The 27,959-nt window shown below is 44.2% G+C and overlaps 2 protein-coding genes across 2 annotated transcripts in view; one reads left to right on the plus strand and one right to left on the minus strand.

Moving 5' to 3' along the window:
• LOC143712777 (FGGY carbohydrate kinase domain-containing protein-like) overlaps positions 1-19,888 on the minus strand; it is a 63,015-nt gene extending 43,127 nt beyond the window's left edge. The window contains exons 1-5 of the mRNA XM_077204785.1: positions 19,848-19,888; positions 17,769-17,884; positions 17,538-17,666; positions 11,329-11,432; positions 11,145-11,252 (exon numbers count right to left, since the gene is read on the minus strand). Coding sequence (XP_077060900.1) covers positions 11,145-11,252; positions 11,329-11,432; positions 17,538-17,666; positions 17,769-17,884; positions 19,848-19,888 — 498 coding nt within the window. The remainder of the gene's footprint in view (positions 1-11,144; positions 11,253-11,328; positions 11,433-17,537; positions 17,667-17,768; positions 17,885-19,847) is intronic.
• Positions 19,889-21,144: 1,256 nt separating this feature from the next.
• Positions 21,145-23,298, plus strand: LOC143712778 (zinc finger BED domain-containing protein 4-like). Its single transcript, XM_077204787.1, has one exon. It carries the CDS (start codon positions 21,145-21,147, stop codon positions 23,296-23,298), a length of 2,154 nt encoding a protein of 717 aa, XP_077060902.1.
• The last annotated feature ends 4,661 nt before the right edge of the window (positions 23,299-27,959 follow it).

The raw sequence follows: 27,959 nt of genomic DNA on the forward strand, positions 1-27,959 counted from the left end.
AATCAGTGACATCATTTATGAATTTGGCAATTAAAGAGTTAAAATCCAGATTTTTTTTTTTTAAATTAGTAGTTTTGATCAGGACTGAGGTGGATTAATAGATGTATGCAAAAAAATTTGAAAAAAATATTTATCTGATACATTTTTACAGCAGTTTAAAGTAGTGGCTTTTTTCAGCCACTAACATAACGAAAGGGTAGTGAATTTGAACAATGCACAAGGGTTAACATGCAAGAAAAAAATATGCGCTGCTCACGTGCCGCTGACGCTTGCGGTGTGAAGCGGCCGTAACTGTCTCATGGATAACAGTGGTCATTCTGGTGTCTTCAATTGATAACTAGCTTGGTCCCGCGGCCCTCGCGGCCCACAGGTGAAAAACGTAAAGTTTTTTGCGGCCCTCCAGGTGGCGCTCGGGCCGCGGCCCTATGGTTAAGAATAGGTGGCCTATAGTATGTTTTGTCAAAAATAAAGTAATCAAATAATATGTTATTATGTGTTTGTTCCAATGTAGCCTAGGCTATATCCAAAGTAATGAATCCTTAACTTTGAAATATGTATGATAAAATGTATACTTTAGTTTTTACAAAGAAAGATTGCACTTGAATTGTTGTTGTAATTGTAACATTTTTAATAAAAAAATATATTTACAAGGTAGATGTAAACAAACTATTAAAAGGTAAATATAAGCCTTTTCTTTAAATATTTTTTATTGAGTTTTATTAGTGACAAATTTGGGGAGAGGATACTGTTGTAAACCTTGTTCTTCTTAAGTGTAGAAAAACTCAGAAGCGAAGACCAGGAAACTTGGCTTATCTTTTAAGCAGGATTCTTTATTTGCTTTAGTCTGCTTCGTCCAAAATCTTACCCAAGTCTAACTAAGGCAGTATAAATTTTTGTTCATATAACCTTTCAGGGGGAGGAATTACATAAAGGTGGAGACACTCTGAAACAAAAGCATGTAAATGAGGCATACAAGTTTAGGAACTTGCCCTAGACTGAGAGTGTTACCCATCCTAATCCAATCAGCATAACAGTGTAATGTAAATATCCTAATCCAATCAGCCTGACTCTTCACCGATACCTTCACATTATCATAGAGCTTAATGGCCAGGCAGTGGATAAAGACAAAAGGTGATAGTCTCAGTGCTCTAATCAATTTAACTTACAATAGAGAGAGCAGGACAGACAGGAACAGGCAGATCTGTGACATCAGATGAGAAGTAACAAAACGGTTAATGTCCTATGCCTCAAAATGGTAACTTTCTCAGATAAAATACTGTTGAACCTAAATTGAAACATTTTAATAAATTTGTAACACTACAACGCCTATCAAGTAAGGGTACTGTTGGCGGTGGAAATGCAAGCCAGATCAGGGTTTACCATCCCAAATCGTACTGTACTGTATTGTACCGTAACGTACCGCTCCGTGGAAACGAGCCATTAGGTACCGGTTCCATATTGGTACCAGGTTTCGGTACACAACCCTTGTTTTCACTATGAAAATCTTCACACCCTGTTAGAAATATATTTTCTCCCTCAGCATAAATCTATAACATAAGAAGGATTCTTTGTTCAGCCTAAAACTGACACGTTTGCACATTCTTTTCTATGTATGTAAAGTTAAACATCTGGTATTCATTAATGAGGAAGGGAGCCCCCTCCCTTCTCCTTTCTCTTCCTTTTCTTTCTTTGTGTTTCTATGTTACACATTGAAGAGCTTCCTCTGAGCTCCAGGCTTGCAAGGAGATTCTAGCGCATACTGCCCATATAAAGAAGTTGTAATATAAAGTCTATATGATATGCCAATGATGTAATGTTTGGTTCTATTGGTTAGACTTATACTCCTCCCTGTAATACTTTGCCTATATAATGTATAATTTAGACATTATGAGCCGAGCGTTTTGTCTCCCTCCGGCCTGGGGTTGTGAATTGTTTATTCATAATAAAAAAACAAGAATTTGGGCACTTCTCGTTTGGACCATTTCATTTCGATTCTAACACTTGGGGGCGTCGTCAGGGATTTCTCCAGACAGGTAAGAATTTTTTTTTTTTACAAAAGAGAAAGTTGATTCTTACTGTCTGCTGAGAAAACGTATTTGTAGTGCCGTGATTTTTACCATATTTGGTGAAATCAGCCTCGTGTTTTAATTAATGCGGGAAGAGCAGAAAAAAGGGAACTGATCTCTCTCTCTTTTTTGTTATTTGTCCTTGTATAAAACGATACAGGACGGTAGCCTCGTATTTTTAATAAAAAATGTGAGAAGAACAAGCAAAAGAGATTTGAGCTCCCTCTTTCGATGTTATTTGTCTTTGTTTAAAACGATACGGGACCGGTTATCCTCGTGTTTTCGATAAATGCGGGAAGAACGTAAGGAAAATTGATCACTTTCCTCCGTTTTTTGCAAGAAAAAAATAGATTTGCTACACAGATAATTTGTTTTCTTTTGCAAAGTCTATTTTAATTTCCCTTTGGTCTAGGGCTATGAATAAATAAATCACTATTTTTTTTCTTTTAACTTTCGATTTTCTTTTCTTCTCTCTTATTTCTCTCTCTATTTGCCAATTTACTAACACAATTAATTTGAAATTGTATACTTTTCTTTGAGTTCTGTAAGGAACCTAGCTATATGAAATATTAATAATCAATAATAACTTGTTATGATTAATTTTGAATATTTGGGTCAGTTAATTGGATTAACTTGACATGGCTAAATTAATATTACAATCAATTAATCAGTTCGTCCAACGAACTCTTTTGATTATTCATTTATTCTAAGAAAAGGGTATCTTCCCTGGCCACAGAAGAATAATTATTTCTTAATATGTACAGCGTTTTGAGCATGTAGCAAGAACCGAAACCATAAAGGGACTTCGTATTGCAAGCAAATCAGAACCAAATACATAAAGTGCATAAGTTTTATTAACTAAATCATAAACATGAATAAACTAAACACACACATATACAGAAATAGGTAAGTGATAGGATTAAATTGGCAACCGGAGAAAGGGTCTATGAGAAGAACCATCAGAATTTCATTTTCACATTTCATTGAATTGAATACTTGCATTTGTAGTGGGAACAATTCTTGAAGTTGTTGAAAATTTAAGTCGTTGATGGTTCCGGCAGTGTGAAGTGGAAGTTGGTTGAGAGTTCTCTTTCTCCAGGAACGCATGGCTGGTTTGGTCAGGGCCTGGGGCCCTGTTGAGGCCACGCTGAGCACCCAGGAGAAGTGAGGAAGTCGGAAGAGTGAGTGATTGGAGTCGTTGTTGGTTGGAGTCTTTGTTCCAAAACTCCTGAGATTGTCCTTGGTTCTTTGTGAGAGTCTTCTCTCTCCTGCCTGTGCCCATATCTGGTTGGATCGAGGCCTGCTGGGCCCTGGGGCCCCTGTGGAGGGGGAGGGGGTTCCCCAGGATCACCAGAACAGTGTTGCGGCTGGATGAAAGAACTAAGAGAGGGAGGTCACATGTGGGCTGTCTCTAATAAAGCCTGGAAAAGATCCTCCCCTAAGGGTTGAACTCGACCAATCAGAAAGGTGACATGTCTGAGAGGGAAAGTGGCTCTTAGTTGATTAACGGGTCTTTGTCCCTAGCGTGGTTATACCTTCATTAATGCTCAGATAGCTATAACACATCCACACTGCATTCTAGAAGAAGGTGATGAACATCAAAGTGTGAGTCATTAAATGAGGATTAATTAGGTAGGAGGCATGATACAGGTGAGGTTACATTGATCGTTAGTTGGTTGTATACAAGGATACATACCATAACATATACCTAATAGTACACGAGACAGTCAACCATTTACACTGTTTCTTTCACAGTTTTATGCATGTTCATTTATAGATCAGTTAGTCTATGATTAATGCAGCAAAGTCTGTTTTAAAGAGGGTTTCTGTTTCTTAGTCTCTCTCTTGTGCATGTGGCCACATTCCTCGGAGGTCGTAAAATCTCCTCATCATGCCCTGTAACATGACACTGTTTCTGCCCCTTGTGTTCGTTCATTTGGGCTGTTAGTTTTGGAGTTTCATAAACCTTTGTATATAATGAATAATTAGTGTCTGATTGGTCCATACCCTACAGTTCCATTTGGCTATATTGCAATTTATTTAAGTTGCATGAAGGAGAAATTTTTGTGTGTGTACAATGGGGAATAAAATTAGTCCACCGTTAGAAAATGAATCTCCGAAAGATTTTATGATTAGAAATAATCAAGCATTTTTTACGGAGCCATATGTGTCAAATTTAGCTGGCTGGTCAACTGGCAAAACACAATTAGATGCGTTTCCTCGTGACGGCTCATTTAAAGACACATATATGCGTGAAGCAAAATACATGATTTTTGGAAATTGGGGCGATCCCGATTGGGATTATTCGTATATGAAACGTACCTATAAGATCTGGAAAGACATGCAATCTTATTGGAATCGTGGTCCAAAAGTGGATAACAACAAAAATCTTTCTCCCCCTCAAGCTGAACAGCCTGAGAAGGAGAAAGTTATTTCACATCCTGCTGAAGTCAGAGCGCCCCTCCCTCCCAGATATGAGAGCATTCAAACTTCTCCTGTCTCGGAACCTATAAAAAATAAATCCTACCCTGTTGATGAAAATTATTTACTATTTGTGAACACATTTTTGAATAACATGCACAACGAGACTGCACAAATGATTCGAATAACTATAACCAACATTAGTAACATTTCTGTTGATGAATTGGGTAGACGCTTGCGTGAACTGTCGTCTGCTGGGGCATTTGAAAACTCCAGAGGAAATGTTCCAAGTAAATTCCACTGTCCAAAATCGCCCGCCACCCAATGTTAGGAATGACATAAAGTGTTTTTTTATGTCACACACAGCGGACACACACAGCGATTTTGCAGAAAAAAAGCTGAGAGATTTCAGCAAACTAATGAGAAACCGATGTTTAGGCGCTTTGATGGCCTCCCTTTCTTTCTCCCTCTGAAAGACAGAGACCTGTGTATCCGACTGAATGGGGAAAGGAATGACGGACATTAAATTCTATAGGAATAGATAATATTCCAGTGGTTTGTAATTTGACACCACCTTTATTTGTTACTTCTAATGATATACCATCATTGTTCAAAATGCATGATTTTTTGCAATTATACCTGATTCTTTATTCTGCTTGTTAGGTAGAGATTTAATGCATAAGTTGGGTGTTAAATTAGGATTTGACTCTGACTCTTTGCAACTCATGTTTCCAGCAGCCTTTTCTCTTACGACCGACACAGGAAGTGCTCTCTTCGAGGATGTATCTGCAACTGAGCTCTGACAGGAAGTAGCTGATGTAAACCCGAAATTGTGGGCGGCCCATAAGGATGACGTGGGACTTCTTGATATCCAACCTTATGTGGCCAATTTGACAATGAATAGGCCTGTTTTTTTTTTAAAAACAACATTCGCTTTCAAAGGAAAAAGAGGAGGGAATTCGACCCCTCATTGATCAGTTTCTGGCTCAAGGCATTCTGGTTCGCACTCATTCACCTTACAACACACCAATTAATCCAATCAAGAAAGCAAATGGTTCTTGGCGCTTAATGCAAGACTTGAGAAAAATTAATGATTTGATAAAACCACATGCTCCTATTGTGCCAGATGTACAAACTATTATTAATTCTATTCCTTTAGAACATGCATTTTATTCTGTCATTGATTTATGCTCCGCCTTCTTCAGCATTCCTGTTGACCAACAAACTCAGCCACTTTTTGGTTTCTGTTTTCAGAATTGCCAGTACATATGGACAAGACTCCCTCAAGGGTTCAGAGATTCTCCGGCTGTTTTCTCCGCTGTAGTGCACGCAAGGCTGAAGGATGTCAGACTCCCTCCTGACACCTGCCTGCTCCAATACGCTGATGGCATTCTCGTCACTGGTGCCTCTGCGGACATGTGTGCTGCTGCCACTACAATTGTCTGCAACGTTTTAGCAGAGGCTGGTTCCAAGGCATCTAAAGAGAAACTTCAGTGGGTGCAGAGGAAAGTCAATTACATCGGCAATGAACTGTCACAAGGCCAAGTTCGCCTGTCTGCGGACAGAGTCAAAGCCATCGCTTTGTTCAAGCACCCTTCAACACGGAAGCAAATGCAAAGCTTTCTGGGACTGGTCAATTACTGTCGATTATGGGTGCCAAATTGCTCCATGTATGACAAAATCCTGCGAGACGCTACGCTGGATGATAGAGAGGACATTACATGGACAAGTGAGATGGACCAAGCGTTAAGACATTTGAAATCCTCTCTGTTAAGGCCTCCCGCCCTCGGCCTTCCTTGCTACAAGCGAGATTTCCACCTGTACGTGCACGAAGGTGGGGGCACAGCCGCAGGAATCCTGGCCCAAGAGCATGGGGGCACTTTTGGTCCAGTAGCTTATTTGTCTAAAACTCTTGATTCAGTGGCTCGGGGACTCCCGGCCTGTTTACGTGCAGTGGCTGCTGCAGCGATCATGGTACAGGATGCTGAAAGGGTTGTTTTATCATATCCACTCACAGTTAACACATCACATTAGGTAGGAGCAATTATGCATAACATTTCTACTCAACACATGACTGCTCAACGTCGTTCAGGCTATGAGGCTATATTATTAGCAACTGCTAATTTAACGTTGAAAGTAACTTCTGTTATTCATGGTCCTACTGTACATCTGCACAGGTTGTTGACAGATGGTGAATTTGAGAGTGACGACCACGACTGCCTTACCAGAATCCAAACTTCGACTGCCTGCAGGCCAGATGTGTCGACATCTTTCCTGGAGGAGGGAGATAATTGGTATATAGACGGATCCTGTTTCAAGCCAAATGACAATTTATACTTGTGTGGATATGCTATTGTCAAATTACCTGATCGTGTAATTGAGGCATATTCATTGCCATATAAATCAGCTCAAGTAGCAGAATTAATTGCTCTAACAAGAGCTTGTCAGTTGGCAAAAGTTCAGTGCATCAATATATACATTGATTCCAAATGCGCGTACGCCGTTGTCCATGATTTTGCTAAATTGTGGGAAGAAAGAAATTTCAAAACCTCCGACGGAAAAACAATTTTGAACATCGAAACCATCGAAACTTGCTGTTATTAAAGTAGCTGGTCATAAAACAGGTTAATCGGATGAGGCTAAGGGAAACAGGTTTGCAGATGAAGTCGCGAAATGGGCTGCTAAAGAAGTAATACTTAGTCCATACGTAAATGAAAAGAGCAACGAGGACATTAAAGTACTGCAAGCTAACCCTACGCAAGTTGACTTGATTCATTGGGCTGCGAACGAAGTAAAACCAGATCAAGCTGGTATTCTGAGAGACAAGCAGGGTAGAATCGCTCTACCAGCATCCACCGTTGTAATGCTGTGCAGGCATTATCATGGTGTATCACACGTGTCAAAAGAAAAAGTGATACAAAATTTGAATCAATCATACTGCATAGCAAATGTTCGAAAGAATACTTTGTTGATATTGGATGCTTGCCTGGTGTGTGCACGAACAAACAGACACAAGGCAACCCGCATGAAGCTTTACCGCATCCTGAGGTTCCTTTTTAATATTTACAGATCAATTTTACACACATGCCTCCATGTGGAAATCACAAATATTTGCTCATGATTGTTGATCGATTTTCTAAGTGGCCTGAAGCTTTTACGTGTGGTAAAGAAAACGCTCAGACGGTTGTAAAGGTTCTTGCAAAAGAAATTATACCGCGTTTCAGTATTCCAACCGTTATAGCGAGTGATATTAGAACTCCGTTTGCTTCAAAAGTCACACAATTGTTAGCCAAAGAGTTTAATATTAATTGGCACTTCCACATTCCCTATTCGCCGCAATTATAAGCTAACGTAGAACAGACAAATAAGACGATAAAAGAACGTCTCAATAATGCGTGTCTAGATACAGGCAGAAATTGGGTTGATTTGCTGCCTGCCGTATTGACGGAAATGAGAATGTCCCCATCAGCAACCACAAAAATTTCTCCATTTGAAATTCTGATGGGTAGACCTTTCCCGACCCCTTGGGTCAGAGGTCGCGCTGGCAATCTCTCCACAGGTGACACGGAGGTGATCATCTCGGATTACGTGGATTCCTTAGTTAGAACGTTAAAAGGCATAAATGGTGATGTTTCTCTCTCTCTCCCTCTTCCTTCAGAAAAGCCGACTCATCCTTTCGTTCCAGGACAACAGGTGCTGATAAGGTGTCTGAAGCCCACGTAACTCGGTGAGCCGAACTATTCAGGACCATCCACTGTTATCGCTGTGACGAGGACCGGTGTTCTGACTGACCACCAGCCGCAGTGGGTCCATGCTAGCCGGGTTAAGGCAGCTCCATCCCAGGGGAACGCACAAGCCTATGTGGAAGCACTGATCGAAAGGAGAACGAGGAAGAGAAGTAGACGAAGAACGAGATTGCTGATTGATATTAGCAATAATTATAACTGAATCTATTAAGATTCATCGTGCTATGAATACTTTTGAATTTTTTGTATATGCTTTGATGAAAAGAACTGTCAAATATTAATGATTTTGAAGGAAATGTTTGATTGAAGAATATTGCATGTATTATTGTACTAGAATGAATATGCTGAGAATGATGTGATATGATAATTCTATTATGTGATAATTATCTTATCAATGGGGCCATTGTTAGAAATATATTTTCTCCCTCAGCATAAATCTATAACATAAGAAGGATTCTTTGTTCAGCCGAAAACTGACACGTTTGCACATTCTTTTCTATGAATTTATACTAACTGGACTTATACTCCTCCCCGTAAGACTTTAATTTAGACATTATGAGCTGAGCGTTTTGTCTCCCTCCGGCGCTGGGGTTGTGAATTGTTTATTCATAATAAAAGACCAATAATTGGGGCACTTCTCGTTTGGACCATTTCATTTCGATTCTAACACACCCTTATAGGCACACCCACCTTGAGGGCAAGGCTTTCCTATGTACTAATGTAGCAAAACAGAGATATTAAAAGATCACATTCAATACACACCTTATTGATGATGCATACTGTGTACAGGCGAGCAGATGAAACGTTCCTCAAGTGTTGTCCCATATAAAACATCTCGGTTACTAACATAACCTCGGTTCCCTGAGATAACGGGAACGAGTATTGTGTCTTTGCTAGATGCTATGGGGGAAAATTCCTTTTTGTCCGATTTGTTGAAGCCTTTTATTCAATAATGCAGTATTACTGCACGGCCATAATAGTGCGGAGATGCACGCACGCTATTGGCTGGGCAGTGGGAACGGCACATGTCTATGGCGAAGTGGCACATCTGCGCGAGCCAATCAGGCTGCGTCCCGCCGAACCGAGCGCAGAGCCGGCCAAAGAGGGCGGGGCATCTGCCTATAGCACAGCTGTCTACGCAATACTCGTTCCCGTAATCTCAGGCCCACTTGCTTGACCGATGCTAAGGCTAGCAAGTGTGCGGTCTTGAGCGAAAGTGCCCTTAATTCGGCCGACTGTAGCGGCTCAAACGGGGGCCCCTTGAGGGCCCTGAAGACTGTAACAGGACTGATAGGTCTCAGGAAGGTGTTGTGAGGGGGCGAGGCAGGTTGAGCATCCTTGCCCACTTCTGGAAGCGAACAATCAAATTGCTTCTACCCAACATCTGGCCGGCCACAGGAGCATCTAACTTTGCTATGGCCGCCACATAGACGGAGCGTGGAGGGGTACGACACGCGTTCAGCAGCACTTGTAGGAAGGAAAATAGGAGCGGTACATCACATGAAGTAGGGTCTTGGCTCCATGCTGAGCACCATTTGGAGAAGACAGAACACTTAAGTACGTGGACGAGTCTCGTGGATGGGGCTCTGGTCTCAGATATAGTGTTTAGGACACTCTCGTGGATAGCCCACATGGATAGCCCATGGCATTGGCCATGGGGCTGCTGCTAGCAGCTGAATCATCTCGGGAAACCAAGGCTGGGTCCACCAAAGGGGGGCCACCAGACAGACTGTGCATCTCTCCTCTCTGATCCTGTTGATGACCTGAGGGAAGAGCACGACTGAGGGAAAAGCATAAAGGGGAAGACTGGGCTATTTGTGGGCCATGGAATATTGGGCAGTGAGAGTTGTCTTTGGAGGCGAAGAGGTCAACCTCTGCCCTGCCGAAGACACTCCAAATTGTTTGAACCTGGGGCTGGAGGGCCCATTCTCCCGGGGACACATTGAATCAGGGAGCAGACATGCTGTCGCGAGACAATCTGCCAGACACGTGCATCGCTCTCAGCAAGCGCAGGCTGTGTTGTGCCCAAAAGAGCAGACGTCTGGCTACCCTGTACAGAGGCTTCTACCTGAGTCCAACCCTGGTGGTTTATGTAGGATACTATCGCCATGTTGTCCGACCGGATTAAGACGCGATGTCCATTTAGGTCTGGTAGGTAGGTTTTGAGGGCGTGCGCCGAACGATCAGGCTCTTGGTCGCCGGAGAGTGCCGAAGCTTCACTCATGTGGAATAAATGAAGGGCAGTTGATCATTACTGAAGTAGAAAAATTTCTGAAATCCCATGGCAAAATGAGCAGCTGTATAGGCAGAAGCCCCGCCTCTTTTGCGGGCTCTGCGCACGGTTCGGCGGGACACCCCCCCCCCCCCAGCCCCGGATGGGCTCGCGCAGACATGCCAGTTGGCCATAGGTTTGTGCAGTTCCCACTTGCCTAGCCAAAAGCATGCGTGCATCTCCGCACTATTATGGCTGTGCAGTAGCACTGCGTTATTGAAAAAAGGCTTCAATAAATCATTTAAGTTTTCAAAACTAAGTTTTCCCCCATAGCGTCTAGCAAAGACGCAATACGAGTAAACGTTTAGGAAGGAAACCAATATAGAGGAAATTCTTAAACATTTAGTATTGTGTTAACATTCTGTGCTCATCTGCATCATCAATAAGCTGTACACTAAATTACACTTTTAATGTCACTGTTTTAGTATGTTAAGGGGCTTGAAGTGTTTTGAGTGTGTTTTTCCATTCCACTGCGCTACATCTTGCATTTTTAACCACAAAAATGTGTTCTGTGTGAATGGTCTCTTAGACTGGTTTGTTTTGCAATTATGCTTTCAGTATTGAATAAAATCTAAATGTATTTTGTCCAGTGCATTCTGGGATTTCCTTCCATATTAAAGATAGATGTGATTGACTCACCAGTCGTCCCGTGGCGCTCTGACCTCCCCCATTAAGCCACAGTCCCGGCAGCATGGCGGACAGATATGGGCCCCAGACCCCAGGGACGAACAGCGGCTGTGTGCTCACCTGAGAGATACAGACACACGCTGACATCAACAGTCACATGCTTTGAACACAAACAAGTACAGGAACTGAAGCTCACAGCCATGTGACATGAGGACGTCCCACATATGACAGCCAAACGGGACGTGACTGGTTGCTCTTCACAGGGCAGCTGGTGTCCCCTCACATCGGCCCCGATGACCTCTACAACAAGACAATAAAATTACAGAAAATATAACTGACACTGCTACATAAATTTAAACTCACAGATCTTACGATAATTACCCAGCTAATTAATCACAGTACAGTAACACAATTGTTTTTGCATTGCAATATGCAAATGAGTCACTATCTAATTAAATATGCACTCATTTGCATATATTTCCTGTCCAGAAACCAGATTCATCATTTTTATTTGATTTTGTTGACATATTACTGTTTTTTTCCAGCAGGGATTTTGGATTTTTCTTTTTATCACTCTATAAATCAGAAAAGACTGTCAACAGACAGAAACAAATACATTTTCATCATGTTTTTAGCAGTTGTATAAAAATGTTGCATAAATGTGGTGAATGATATATGAACAAACTTTCATATAGATATAGATTTCATATAAACAAAAATTTTGGCGTGTGTGAAGCTGCTGAATTGGAGATTTCGGACTCAAGTTCACCGTCTTTAAGGATTAAAATTTACAGACACTAATAGATAAAGTGAAATAAAATAAGCACTTGTTTTCTTTCCACTAGTTTGAAAGAAGACAAGCTATGGAAGCAGTTAGAGCTCAAAACTGACAAGAGGATGAAAAAACCCTGGTTTTGCCTGTAAAATCTTGCACTAGTTTACATGTTTTGCCTGTTTATTTATTGCTATATATCATCTGAAGGTTTAGATTAAGCAGGTCAGGACAGTTATTACAGGAACACTGTGATGAAACCAAGAAGAGGCTGACTAAACATCAGGGCCATATTAGGAGCACACAAACACTGCAATGCTCCTCCTGTGTCAACAGGATTTAAAAAGCCCCAATTATGCTTTTTAGTGTATTTCCTTTAATGTAGTGTGTAATAAATATGTTTGCGAATGTGAAAGATCTGCAGTTCTCTTACAAGAGGTTCTCTCGTATTGCGTAAGCTAGCTTACGCTACGGGGAAAGTCATCTTTGCTCGAGATATTGAAGCCAAAAATTATCCTTAATTTTGTATTTATTGTCAACGTAGTGCAGCAGCCAGCAGACTTAGAGCAGGCCATCTTGCGTGCTCATTGGCTGCCCTGCGGCAACTGCTGCAGCCTACCACTGAGCCTCGCGCGTGACGTCACGTCCAATGAGGGCGCTTTGCGCCCTTATGCGTCATAGCCCGCCAAAATGGGGGTGGCTTAGCGTATAAAAGCCAGGCTCGTTTGCTGCGTCACTGATTTCATCATCTTCAGCGAAGCTCTCCGCATCGCGGAGTCAGTCAGAGATAGAACTGTTATCTCACAGAGCTGTGCTTCTCAGCCATCTGGAAAGCTTGGGTCTCATGGTCAACTGGACCAAGAGGTCATTACTGCCCACTAGTCAGTCAGGTTTCCTTCCTAGGAATAGAACTGGACTCTGTGGCTATGACGGCCCGCTTATCGACACAGCACGCCCGCCGTGTTCGACAGCTAGCCGCGTCTTTCCAGGAGGGCAGCATTACACCTCTGAAGACATTCCAGAAGATGCTAGGCTGTATGGCATCAGCTGCGGCTGTGCTTCAGCTGGGCCTCCTGCGCATCCGCCCGCTAAAACGCTGGCTGAACACCCAAGTGATAGTTCATACAGGACCACCATGTACTGGTCCGCTCGGACAACATGTCTGTGGTGTCCTACATAAACCGTCAGGGCGGCGTCAGATCCAGAAACCACTGCCATCTGACGGAACGCCTTCTTATATGGTCTCAGGGCCGCCTGCGCTCGCTGAGAGCCACGCATGTGCCAAGCCACTTGAACGACGATCCAGACAAAGTGTCCAGGAACTACGTTCCCCAAGGGGAATGGTCCCTGCATCCCCAAACAGTCCAGTTACTGTGGCGCCTCTTCGACAAAGCGAAAGTCGACCTGTTTGGGTCAAAAGACAACACTCATTGCCCGCTGTTCTTTTCAAAGAACGAGGATGCGTTGGCCTAAATCTGGCCCAGCCTCCCACTTTATGCTTTCCCTCCGGTCTCTCTGTTACCACAGGTAATCAAGAGAATCAGGGAAACGCGCCACTCGGTGCTCCTTATAGCCCAGAATCAAACCTGGTTCCCGGAGCTTATGCGGCTGCCCCAAACAGCCCCTTGGCCGATTCCGGTGAGGAGAGATCTCCTCTCTCAAGCCCGCGGCTCAATCTGGCATCCCCATCCAGAGCGCTGGTCTCTGCACGTATGGTTAATCAACGGATACCCGTTGTACTGCCAGAAGGAGTGATGAACACGATTACGCAAGCCAGAGCTCCCTCTACGAGGCGACTTTACGCGTCTAAATGGTCGTGTTCTCCAAATGGTGTGCTGATAGAGATCTAGACCCACGAATGTGTGGGGTCACGGGGTTGCTTAGCTTCCTTCAAGAGAAGTTGGATAAGGGCAGGTCCCCACCCACGCTTAAAGTCTATGTGGCGGCCGTCGCAGCGTTCACTGAGTCGACGCGTGGCCAGTCAATAGGAAGGAACGAGCTCGTCATTCGCTTCCTTATAGGAGCTAGACGGATGAATCCCCCGCGACCCTCGTCGGTTCCCATGTGGGATCTTTCACTGGTCCTAGAGGCCCTGAAAGCTTTCCCCTTAGAACCATTAAACTCCGTGGACCTAAAGTACCTCTCGCTCAAACCCGTTTTTCTGACAGCTCTGTCATCAGTTAAACGTGTGGGGGATTTACACGCGCTATCTGTTAGCGCAGCGTGTCTTGAGTTCAGGCCAAATGACTCTAAAGTCATCCTCAAGCCAAGACATGGTTATGTCCTTAAAGTGTTGGGCACCGCCTTCAGAGCGCAGGTCATTTCTCTTTCGGCTCTGCCAGCATCCGATAGTGAGGGTGATGTAGATCTCCTCTGCCCCGTCAGGGCACTGAGGGTTTACATTACGCGCTCCGCCTCTTTCAGGCGTTCGGAACAGCTCTTTGTCTCGTTCGGTGGGCGCACCAGGGGTCTCGCCGCCGCTAAACAGAGCCTGTCCAGATGGATAGTGGAAGCTATCACATCTGCTTATAAGTCTAAAGGTCTGCAATGCCCCTTGGGCATCAGGGCGCATTCCACCAGAGGCGTGGCCTCGTCGTGGGCTTGGTCCAGCGGAATTTCCATTCATGACATTTGTGAGGCGGCAGGCTGGGCCTCTCCCTCCACATTTGTTAGGTTTTATAACCTGGAAGTTCCCGCCTTGCAGGCTAAACTTCTGTCAGTGTGAGCAGTGTGTTTGTCCTGCCCAGATGATCATGCGCAGACTTCTCTCACGCGACGTTCGCCTTCCTGGTTGAGCTGCACTATATAGTGAATAGTTATATGGACCGGCGACGCCGCTCTGTATACCCTGTATGTGCTTATAACATGTGCTGGCCCGCATTGCTGGCCACCTGTTTCCCACTTATCTATGTTCCCCGGGAATCCCTGGGACTCATGAAGTGGAGGCTGGGCGCACGGCCTTGACAATGGGTTCCCGTAGTGTAAGCTAGCTTACGCAATACGAGAGAACCTCTCGTAAGAGAACGATACTTGGTTACTAACGTAACCTCGGTTCTCTCTAGAAGAGGGAACGAGTATTGCGTAACCTGACTGTGCAGGCGCCACGAGCGTTTTTCGCTTCAGCTGCTGAAACCAGGACACAGCCAACGAGCCTGGCTTTTATACGCTAAGCAACCCCCATTTTGGCTTCAATATCTCGAGCAAAGATGACTTTAGCTTAGCTTACGCAATACTCGTTCCCTCTTCTAGAGAGAACCGAGGTAACGTTAGTAACCGAGTATCGTTTCAATGATCAAAGTTCCGATAAATAGATTTTTTGTCTCCAAAAAGAAAGCGATTCTGAACTGAAATGAGTCAACCTGTAATTCCAGTCTCACTTCCTGATATGGTAAAACCCACTGTATTGTTAATGTTCGCATCCCAGTGTATATCAAGAGCTGAGATTCAGATATGATAATGAGGGTTTGGTTTCAGACCAATCACAGCAGACTGGGCCATCTGACCAATCAGAGCAGAGCAGCTCTCAGAGAGGCGGGGTTTCGAGAGACTGAATCCTTGATCGAAGCATTTCAGACACAGAGAGAAAAAAGCTGATGCTGCAGTGGATATTATGAGGAAATTAAAGTGTTCCTGCTTGTTCTTGTTGTTTACAGTAGAGGTCGACCGATAGTGGATTTTACAGATACAGATATTTAGGTTTGACCGTACATGCCGATAACCGATTATTCAACCAATATTTTTTTAAATGGATACTGGATTAAAAACAAACATAACACTCCAGTAAAACAGTGCTGAACTGAAATGTGCTAAATTAAATAAATATATAAATATGAATATATTAAAATGAGAAGTTCTACATAACTAACTATACAGAAATAAATTTAGACATTAAAATATTGCAGATATGTGTTTCTTTAGCTATTACCTAGAAACATAGCCTATATAAATTTCATAGGTAACACTTTGGAAGTCCCATTTGTTAACAAGGATGTATTAGCTAGCTTTCATGAACTATATGCATTATGCAATATATGTTTTACTGCATGTATTAATATTTGAGCAATACAATTGTACCTTGATCATTCATATTAGTTCATAGTACATTAACTAAGGTAATAACAGATAAAATAAAAATTAAAACTCAATTTAAAATGTATTAGTAAATGTTGAAATTAACAAACTAACAATGAATAATACTTATACAACATTTATTAACCTAAGTTAATGCTAAAAAATGTAATCTTATTGTAAAGTGTTACCATTTCATATAAATCCAAAGAGTCATGCTTAAAGATGGCCATATTTTAAATATCTGCAAAGGCCAGAGCATTAAAATTACATAAATGTAGACCTATATTACATGTATAGTCTCTTTGCTTCTATTTTAGAACACATGATGATTGTTTAATCAAAATAACAATATGTGTTGTAGTGATAAAAATATAAAGACCTGATCTATTTAGGAGTGAAGCGGGTTGTCGAAGGTCACACACTCAAACAGAAGTGGAGTGACACCGTATTTAACGCAGTGTAAATGCATTCATTATGGCCTTGGTTACACTGTCAGTGAAATGAGACCAAATTCAGATTTTTTGCTCATATGTGACACAGATCGGATGTGTTATATGACTGTGTAAACAGGGAAAAAACGCATGCATTCGGATATTTCGAGATCTGTTTCAGGCCTCGTTCATATGTGGAAATAAATCAGATATAAATCATATATGTGCCAATGCGACTGTCATGTAAAAGGCAGGATTTTCTGAGGCATTACGTCTCCGCGGTTTAATGACGAGAGACAACCCCGACACGCATCTGCGAAGGGACGGATGGTGTCGTCATAGGAGAGGAATGTGGACACACGATGACACAACATATCAAAAGTTGGCTAGCTCATCCTAACATTTCGGACCCACTGCTTCTCGTTAAAGCCCGCCACAATCTCATGAAAGTGCATATCTATACCACTAATTTTATTTCTCGTGCCATTTACACCAAAAATAGTTTTTGAGTGCATATGATATAAATGAATGAGGCATTTATATAGCGCTTCCAAACAATGGTAATTTCAAAAATATGTTCTTTATGGTGTGTAATACGCACGCACTCCACACCCCTAATCCTACCCAAGGGGTTTACAGTGCGTATTATGCACGCAAAACTATTTTTGACGTATAAATGGCGCGAGAAATAAAATTAGTTACGCACTTTCATGAGATCGTGTTGTATGTTCCCAGCAGTCCCGAGATCTCTCGCACACAATAACTGAAGCACATGCGCTGCTGCAATGATGGCCCTTTTCGTCGTCCTCCGCCTCACAGTCATGCTGATGTTTGGCGAACTTTGCATATATCGCAGAGCTAGCATCAAGCATATTTCGCATTCGTCCATCTGTGCAAGAACCAACTTTAAGCATGCGCGATGTTTCAGATAGTATGTCAAATCGGAAATGGGTCACAATTGAAAAAGACGTGTAAACGGACAGTCAAATAAATTGGATATAGGCAACAAATCAGAATTGGGCATCAAGACCTGCAGTGTAAACGAGGCCATGACACAGTTTTCTCTTCATTTCAAAGAGACGTGGATGAGTGAGCGCTGCATTAGCACTCAGCTGGTGTGGCGTATCATACCTAACCCTCCTGCGTGTGCGTCTATGAGTGAAGCGGCCACAGCCGTTCCCGGTCTCAGGCCCAGATCTGCAGCCGCCTCTGCGGTCAGTCCTCGTCCTACAGGAGTCCCAGGAATACAAGTCTGCTCACCTGCACACACACACACACACACACACACACACACACACACACACTATCAGTCAACACGACCGGCTGAACACACACAGACACCTGAGCTTTACTCTCTCCCACCGATTTTACAATAGCAGTTTTCCATCAGGTCCTCCAAGCCGATGGCGCTCCAGAAGGTGTCGTCCCAGCCTTCAGACGGAGAATACGTCCACTTACAGACAAGAGTACAGAGAGACCTGCATCAGGAGAGCAAGACATGCTGTGTATCACTGCTTGAGCACCTGGCCCTTTGCCCCTTGGTGCCCAAAGAGCCCTTTTGTCAAGGCAAAATTTCCTATCCTTTTTTTGTAATTAAAGGCCCTTTTGTGGATGCCTGCCCAATCTAACTATTAGTAAAATTAATGAATAATAATTTAGCCGTAAATAAAATGACCCACATGATGACCTTTCACCTGACGAACTCACCCGGATGACACGCCGCACGCGCATTTTTTAATATCGCGCGCACTATCAGAGGATATCTTCAACTCCTCGGCTGCTGGTGTATCATTCTCAGCAAAGTGATTTTGAGGTTTGTTTACTTATTATTGTTATTATTTTACTAGAACGACGTGAAGAGATGTTGTTTATATTGCTGTGTGTAGCCTGCATAAGTAACGTTAGCTTGCTGTTTGAGGGAGAAAAGTTTTAAGAGTGTCGAGGGGCCCGGTCTTTTTATGTCATTTGACTAAAAACTATTCATACTTTGAACTACTATTATTATTATTACAGTATTTATTTAAAAAATGTCGAGAACCTTAAAAATAATTATCACATTACTGGTAAGGCTTACCATATTTATATTTAAGGCTTTTCTTATTTTTTTCTACCTGCAGGTCTTGGTGTGCAGCAGCTTCTGTGAGCATCTCCCTCACAGCAAAGGCAGCAAACTCACTTAAGGACTTCAGTAAGAATTTACCAGAACAGGCATATCTATATATTTATATCGCTGTGGGCCTCTAGTCAGTCAACGTAGTGTGATTGCGTAGATCTACGTCACACATAGGCTCACTATTGGCCGACGCTCGACACAAGCAAGAGCACCCTCAGTTGATACTGTAATAACACATTGTATTTGGATAACAGATTTTGGCCCGAACCCAGAGTAATCCCAGGTTTGGGATAGGACAACTAAGTGAGGAGATGGGGTGGTGGATGGACGCTGGAAAACTGTCATATAACAGCGGTAAAAGCTACTGTATGTATACCTCCTTATGTTAATTGAGTTGCCTGGATGACTCCCATGACAATTACTAGGTTAATTATCTGAAAGTGCTTCTCCCGAACTTTGTTAATAAAACATCATTTCACGAGTTCACACTTACATATAGGGGTGTGACAGTTATTATATAACCGTGAGACCGACGGTTATAGTTAAACACCGTCATTAGAGCTCTATAACCGCCAAAACCGTGTTATTTAAATTATTTTTACAAACATGTCTTGTTTGTAATGTAATGTTTGTAATTCAGAATGTTTAAATACTAATATCAGCTTACGAGGGAAACGGAGGCGGAGTTAAGTGATGCTTGGCCGGAGACTGCTGCAGGAGATGATTCGAGAGAGGTCTGTGCCACTTTACCGATCAGAGCGCGCGCTGACACGGAGTAAAGCCTTGTTTATACTCGACGCGTCCGCACGAGCGCGAAGATGCGCGCGGCAAAAATGACGCGTCAGGTATGCAAGATCGGTAAAGCCTTGTTTATACTCGACGCGTCCGCACGAGCGCGAGTCTCGGCTGGCTGCGTGCGCACCTCTCCAAACAGACGAGGCGTTTATACTTGACGCGCTCGCCGTTGTGCTATTCTGTGAAACGACAGGGGGCGACTTGGAGTAATTCTCCTCTAAACCACCAGGAATCAGCAGTGAAGAAGTAGCTTGCCGGTTATTAATTGCTGAAATTCATATAAAAAGAGTAATAAATGCAGTAGGTTTATTGTACTTTCACTGCATGTAAACTAGTTAAACAACTGAAGCCTTATTGAAGAGTGTTTAAACCTTAATTTCATCAGCAGGGCTTACTTCTGCTATTGTAGGCTTATTTTGTAAATGTAAGCAGTTACTTTAGACAAGTGCAAACTGGGTGCTTAATGCAAATGTGTTCCTATTCACAAAATGCAAATGTCTCTGTGTATAGAAGGATCATAAACATGCTGGTACAGACGTACCAGTTCGGCCAGATTCGGCTCAAAGTCGTTCATCTTCGGATGCGGCGCCGAGCGAGATTTTACAAAAAGTGCCGTGCACACCGCCAGGCGAAATGGGGTCTTGCGCACCCAAACGCACACGACCGCCCACACCGCAATGACGTCATTTTTGCCGCGCGCACCTTCGCGCTCTAGCGGACGCGTCGGGTATAAACAAGGCTTTAGGTGTTTGGTTATTACTTCGCTCGACCGGGAGGGGTCGCGCTGCATCCGACGGGAGCCTGCAGCTCACAACATCGGAAGAGCGATAATTATAGTGTAAAGAAAACAACCAACCAAATTAAAAAGTCATTTTTTTATTCCATTTCCACTAGAGTTGAGCCGGATACTCGGCTGAAACGAGTATCCGGTACGGATAAAGCACGTTTGCCGAGTACGAGTGTTATACGAGTAATACGAGTCAATATCTGTGCTCGGATTGAATAAAATCCTCATTGGGTAGCTGACTGTCTGCGTTCTGTGATAGGCTAGTCACAGCGCTCCTCCACACATACAGATTTATCGTGTTACTCTGTCCCGCTCTGCTCACTCACACACAGAACACAGAGAAGAGAACAGCTCTCTCTCTGTCTCTCCCTCAGTCACTCAGGTTCGTGGGCGTGTCTTTTCCGTTAACGTTTAGGGTTTCTTCAGCTTCAGATTTGTACTTACTTATTAACCAGTAGAGTTCTGGTAAACGTGGGGTTTGTTCAGACGTGGTGCTTGGTAGAATGCGACTCGCGTTGCGTCTCTGCCTGTTGGAGATTTTTTTTTCTTTTTTAAACCGTCAGCTCAGCTTGCTCTAACCAGTTTTATTACTTCACGCATTGAGTGTGTGACACTGTCTTGCTGTATTTCATAAAAAAATAAAGGAAGTAGTGGTATAAAACTAATAAAGTAAACTATATTACAAATTAATAATTAGCTACACACACACACTCTCTCCCTCTCTCTGCCGGCCATCGGAGTTTTTTTTTTTTAAACCGTCTGCTGGCTTTTTTAAACTGTCTGTTTTTTTTTGGACTTTACGCACTGAGTGTCTGACATCTTGCTGTATTTTATATAAAAAAAATAAAGGTAGTTGTGGTATAAATAAATAATATTACAAATTAAGATACACACACAAACACACACACACACACACACACACACACACACACACACACACACACACACACACACACACACACAAACACCCCCCCCCCCCTCTCTCTCCCTCTCTCTATCTCTCGCCCTCTTTCTCCCTCTCTCATGATCAGTGATACAGAATAATGAGTGATACAGAGAGTACTTCAGCTAACACTGCACCACCAGTCAGAGTTTGCTTAACCTTGCAGGACAGTGAGGGTCAAATCAGTGACAATGAAAACAGTGACTGTAGCACCCACCTTTCCCCCACTGAGACCAATATTGCATCTGGGGATGGAGGTCCTCCTCCACCAAAGATCAAGAGGACTTCTGCAGTATGGAACTCTTTCACTGTATCTGAAAATGATCCCTCCAAAGCCATTTGCAAGCTATGCAAGTCCAAGCTAAGTAGAGGTAGAGATGCAAAACATTACAACACAACATCTCTACATAACCATCTGCTATATGTTCATCACATGAGAAAACCCACTGTATCAGGCACCTCCTCCTCCTCTCCTCTTCCTTCTCGGGTCACTGGTGTTCAGCTGGGTGCTGCTAAGGGCTCACATTCATCTTCCTCTTCAACAATACTCACTGCATTTGCAGCAAAGCAGCCATTCTCAGCAAACCATCCCCGGTCAAAACAAATTACAGAGATGATTGGTAAAATGATCTGCACTGATCTTGAACCTTTCTCTGTGGTGGAGAGGAGAGGCTTCAAGACACTTGTTGGCTTTTTAGAGCCCAAGTATAAGATCCCATCGAGGCACTATTTCAGTCGAACTGTAGTGCCTGAGCTGTATGAGGCAATGAGAGGGGAGTTGGTCCAGTCACTGAAGGCAGCTGAAGGATGTGTCATCAACCTCACTACAGATCTCTGGACCAGCAATCACAACGCACATGCATATCTCTGTCTTACTGGGCACTGGTGTGAACGTGTAGGGGAAGCTTCAGTACAGAGGAAAGCAGGGCTGCTAAATGTTGGTGTGCTGGACATTGAGCACACATCAAACAACATTCTGTGCTGCCTTAAGGAAAAGATGAGAGAGTGGGAAGAGTCTGTTGGTCAGTCTGTCACAATACGGTTTGTTGTTTCAGATAATGCAGCGAACATGGTGAAAGCTTTGACTGAATATGGGCACATCCGTTGCGTGTCCCATACGCTTCACTTGGTGGTGATCAAAGCACTGGAGAAGGACAGGGTTGTGACATCCCTTCTCTCCAAAGCCAGGAGCATATCTGGCCATGTTCATCGCTCAAGCAAAGCCAGCAACAGACTACATGAGCTGCAAACACAGTTGAACCTCCCCCAGCACACGCTCATAACAGATGTAAAAACAAGGTGGAACTATACGTTCTACATGCTCCAGCGGCTGGTGGAGCAGCGCAGGGCTGTGCAGATTATGACACAGGAGTCTAACATGGGTAAAGCTCCAACAATCATCTATCCAAATGAGTGGGGGTTAGCATCAGACATGCTCACTGTTCTTATTCCTTTTGAGGAGGTCACACGGGCGCTCTCAAAACACAGCGCCTCCATCTCTGAGGTCATCCCCCTCCTGCATGGCCTGTGCTCCATCATCAGGTCACTGCATGCTGGTGAGGAATCTGAGGATGAATCTGATCAGTTCATGGCTGGTGATGATGATCAGGATGCCACAGTGGGGCTGGGCCAAGATGTTGCGGCTGAGTCCAGGGAAAGGTTAGGCACAGCAGCAAGGAAACTGGCAGCCAATCAGAGCAAAGAACTAAAATGGCGTTTTGAACCAATTTTTGCAAACTCCACATTTCTGCTTGCCACTCTCCTTGACCCCAGATATAAGGACAGCTGTTTTCCAAACAATGTTGATGTGGAGACACTGAAGAGGACATTACTCCTCAGGATGGAGCTCTGTGACCCTGTGGCTACACCTGCAAGAAACACAGAAGAGACACCTGCCACCAGCAGCACTTCAGTCTTGTCTTTCCTGCAGAAAAAGAAATCGGCTATTCCAATGAGGACACATTTACCATCAGGTGATGTGGAGGCCTACCTGGCAGATGGGGACATCAGCCTTACCGATGACCCAGTGAAATACTGGTCAGGCAAGCTTCAGTGCTGGCCCAATCTTACACGCTTTGCACTGCAGCATCTCAGTTGTCCACCTACAAGTGTCCAGTCTGAGCGTGTTTTTAGCACAGCTGGAAATGTGGTCAGTCCACAACGTGCAAACTTAGACCCTAGCCATGTGGAACAACTGGTCTTCATTAAAGTCAATGCAGATCTGAAAAACAGCGTTGGACTATTTGATTCGTAGAACACAGTCCCCCGACCCCCCCTCTCTCTTTCTCTCTCTCTCTCTCTCTCTCTCTCTCTTACTCACACACACACACACACCTGGTGTGGAAATAAAAATAAAAAAAGAACAAAAAAAAATTCACACTCTTAAAAAAATTAAAAGGTAAAAAAAGAAAGTTATGTTGAGTATGAAAACTCTTGTTCATTACATTTTACTTAATAATTACAACCACATGTGTTGTATTCATTATTGCAAAACTTGTTCTGTATATAGTTCGTTTGTTATCGTGATCAAAAAAACCATTGATCTAAAGCTCAATGCTGATGCGGTCATGTAAATATAGTTTTCTAGTCAGCAATAAATATAACAATTTCTGATCAACCCATATCAATTGCATGCTTAAAATAACATACCCGTTAAAGCCCCGCCCATTTCAAGACAACCCGATCCACTTCCGGGTTAAATCCCACCCACTTCCGGTTTAGGCCCCGCCCAGTCCGAGTACAGATACAGATACAGATAATTCATATGGTTAACAGATACAGATACAGATAATGCTGTACTCGCTCATCCCTAATTTCCACCTATCATAGTCCTCAAGTATCTCTGGTTATTTTAACGTCTATTTTTAATCAGTAATTATGTTCAGGATAGGGTACACATATTCTAAGAGCTATTTCCTTGTTGTGGATTAAAGTCCTTGTCTCTTCAAACGTGTGTTTGTGTGTGTGTGTGTGTGTATTTATGTATTATGCACATTTTATTATTGTTCTTCTGTCTTTTACAACTGTTTTAACTATTTTTCTTGTGTAGTGATGTTTCAGACAGTTGTAATTGTATAACTGGAGTGACAAACAACTTGAATGTGAGCCTACATGGTAAATTCAAACTATCCAAGCATGACTTAGCCTACCAACCTGTGTAGGAGGAGCTGACTGCTCTTCATCAATACTGCTGTACCTATACTGAGCCGTTTCACTGCTGCTGTAGAAGCTGTGGCTGCCTCTGACTCTTTTCTTTTTTGAAGAAGCTCTGAATATCTCTGCTTCTCTTCATAACTATTCTCTTAACCCTAACCCTGGGGGAAATGTAATTCAATCACTCAATCAATCAGTTAGTCAATTCACTTTGAAGTAATAGCTATAACTACAAACATAAAGCAGGATCATTGTCAAATTGGGTTAGAATCAGTGTGCAAAATACAGGTGTTCGTGGGGCTCTGGAACCCCTTAAATAACAGCTTTGACTCCATTAAAATGTCAAAAAGAAAGGTGTCAGTAATGTGCCTAAATATAGGATCTACAAAGGTTTATTTTTACATAACTAAACTATTTTTATAACGTACTCGGTTACTAACGTAACCTCGGTTCTCTCTAGAGAGGGAACGAGTACTGCGTAATATCTTACGCTATGGGGAAAACCTCTTTTCCACGAGATATTGAAGCCAAAAATTATCCTTAATTTTGAATTAATTTAAAACGCTGTGCAGCAGCATGCAGATATAGGCAAGACGGCTTTCGCGCCTATTGGCTGCCCTGCGGCAACAGCAGCAGCCTATCGAGAGAGGCTCTGCGTGACACATATCCAATGGGGGCATTTCACGCCCATTTCATCACGTCCCGCCAGAAAGGGCGTGGTCACGCCCTATAAACATAGCTCGATTAGGCTGGTACAACTGGTTTTCATCGCCGAAGCGAACCAGAGCTGTGTATGCACGGCAAGATACGCAGTACTCGTTCCCTCTCTAGAGAGAACCGAGGTTACGTTAGTAACCAAGTACGTTCTCTTACGAGAGTATCCCACGTACTGCGTAATATCTTACGCTATGGGGAACACAATGCAAAACTCAGTGCGTACTGGGATCCGACACCAAAGTCCCAAGGGCAGTAGCCCGGGGCTCATATAGTGCATAATCACCATAGACTCACAGAGAGTCTGAGAAGAGAGGCTGCAAGCATCATTCCCCATGAAATAGCATCCTACAGGAGCTAGTTATGTTAACAGTGTTACACGCATACAGGGTGAACGTGTTCAGCCTGAACTGGGTAATAGTACGGGTTATTCAACACCCATGGAGCTGTTTTATCGCTCAGTGAGCGATGCACAAGCGAAACTCAGCATCTGGGCCGGCACAGCGGGGCAGATAGCACTGAATTCTATACCGACAGAAGCTTGGCTTGTAAGGCGGGAACCTCTAGGTTGTAAAACCTTATAAATGTAGACGGCGAGGCCCAGCCCGTGGCCTTACAGATATCGGTAACCCCACTATACCACGCCCACGATGAGGCCACGCCTATCATGGAGTGCGCTCTGACACCCAAAGGACACTGCAGGCCCTTAGAAGTGTAAGCCAGTGCTATGGCGTCGACTATCCATCTGGATAGGCTCTGTTTTGATGCGGCCAGTCCCTTGGAGCGTCCGCCAAACAAAACGAAGAGCTGCTCAGTCTGTCTGAAGACCGACGAGCGGGACACATAAGCTCTCAGTGCCCTGACAGGGCAGAGGAGACTCGCATCCTTCTCCTCATCACGAACCGGGAGGGCGCACAGGGAAATAACCTGGGCCCTGAACGGTGTGTTGAGGGATGTGGGCACGTACCCGTGCATTGTTTTGAGTATGACTTTTGAGCCATTAGGCTCAAACTCCATGCATGACGCGCTTACCGAAAGCGCTTGCAAGTCCCCTACGCGCTTCACTGAAGCGAGAGCCATAAGGAATACCGTTTTGAGAGAAGGATGTTTCATGTCTGACAAATGGATTGGCTCGAATGGGGCACCTTTCATGGCTTCCAAAACCGTAGAAAGGTCCCTCACAGGGACTAAGGGGGGTCTGGGAGGATTCAGCCTCCGAGCTCCCCTGAGGAATCGCACGACCAGGTCGTTTTTCCCCAGTGACTGGCCAGACGTCGGTTTTGCAAACGCCGCTATGGCCGCCACGTATACTTTGAGCGTGGATGGGGTTCTGCCCTTATCCAGCAGCTCCTGAAGGAAGGAGAGCACTTCCGTAACTCCACATTCTGTGGGTGAAAAGCCCTGAGCTTGACACCAGGCAGAGAACTCTGACCACTTTGAGGAATAGAGCCGTCTAGTAGACGGGGCTCTAGCCTGCGTGATTGTATTTAACACTCCCCCTGGGAGGTTAGCGGGTACCCGTTGATGGCCCATGCATGTAGGGACCATAATTACGGACGAGGATGCCAAATCGAGCCCTTTGCCTGAGAGAGGAGGTCTCTCCTCACCGGTATCGGGCAGTGCTGGTCCGCCGCATTAGGACTGGGAACCAATTCTGGTTTGTCCAGAGCGGAGCCACGAGTAGCACTGGGCATCCGTTTTCCCTGATTCGTTCCAGCACTTGAGGCTGGAGCGAGACGGGGGAAAAGCATAGAGGGGGCAGCGGGGCCACACATGGGCCAGCGCATCCCTGCTCTTGCAGAAAATGTTCGGACGGTGAGCGCTTTCTTGAGACGCGAACAGGTCCACCTGCGCTCTTCCGAATGTCTCCCTCAGCAGTTGGATCGTCTGCAGGTGCAGCGACCATTCCCCTGCTGGGACATTGTTTCTGGACAGATGGTCCCAGATTCAGGCGACCAGGCACATGCGCTGCTTTCAGTGAAAGCAGGTTGTGCTGAGCCCAGACCAGGAGGCGTTCCGTCAGCCTGTAAAGGTTTCGGGACCTGACGCCACCCTGGTGATTTTTGTATGCCACCACTGACATGTTGTCCGACCGGACTAAGACATGGCGGCCTTTTATCTGGGGACAAAAACGCCATAGCGCGTTGTCGACTGCCAGCATTTCTAGACAGTTTATGCGTAGGAGCTTTTCCCGTTCTGACCACTGGCCGAAGAACGGTCTGCCCTCGAGCTTCCCATCCCGAGGTGGAGGCGTCCGTGGACACCACCGTCACACTCGAGGGAGTCCCCAGACACACGCCTGACTGATACCAGTCGGCTATTTTCCAAGGTTCCAGAGCCGAAACGCATTTCATGTCCACCCTGAGGTGAAACAGACCAGAGGTCCATGCCCGGGGTGGAACTCGCACTTTCAGCCATAACAGCAGTGGACGTATGCGTAGCAGGCCCATCTGGAGTACTGAAGATGCCGAGGCCATGAGGCCCAGCATTTTCTGAAACCTTTTGAGCAGGACTATAGAGCCACGGCGAAAGGATTTCGCGGTGCGCTGAATGTCCAGTTCTCACTCTGGCGACAGATGTGCTGTCATAGACAGCGAGTCCCGCACTGTTCCCAGAAAATAGATTTTCTGGCTAGGAAACAGCGAACTCTTCACCAAATTGACTGTGAGACCCAGATTCTCGAGATGCTCGAGTAATGTGGTTCTGTGTTCTATGAGCTCTGAATGTGATCAAACTAGAATCAGCCAATCATCCAAGTAGTTCAAAACTCGCATGCCCTGAAGTCTCAGGGGTGCGAGGGCCGCATCCATGCACTTCGTAAATGTACGGGGTGCTAGGGATATGCCGAACGGTAGGACTGTGTATTGATATGCCTGGCCCTCGAAGGCGAATCTCAAGAATCGCCTGTGACGTGACGCTATTTGTATTTGGAAATAGGCATTTTTCAGATCTATTGACATAAACCAGTCTCCCTGGCGCACTTGCGCGAGGATTTTCCTGGTTGTCAGCATTCTGAACTGGCGCTTCATAAGCACTCTGTTCAGCTGT

The sequence above is a fragment of the Siphateles boraxobius genome, unplaced genomic scaffold (genome assembly GCF_051911475.1).
Source record: "Siphateles boraxobius isolate OS27281-9 unplaced genomic scaffold, OSU_SipBor_1 51, whole genome shotgun sequence".
In the NCBI taxonomy this organism is placed as follows: Eukaryota; Metazoa; Chordata; class Actinopteri; order Cypriniformes; family Leuciscidae; genus Siphateles; species Siphateles boraxobius.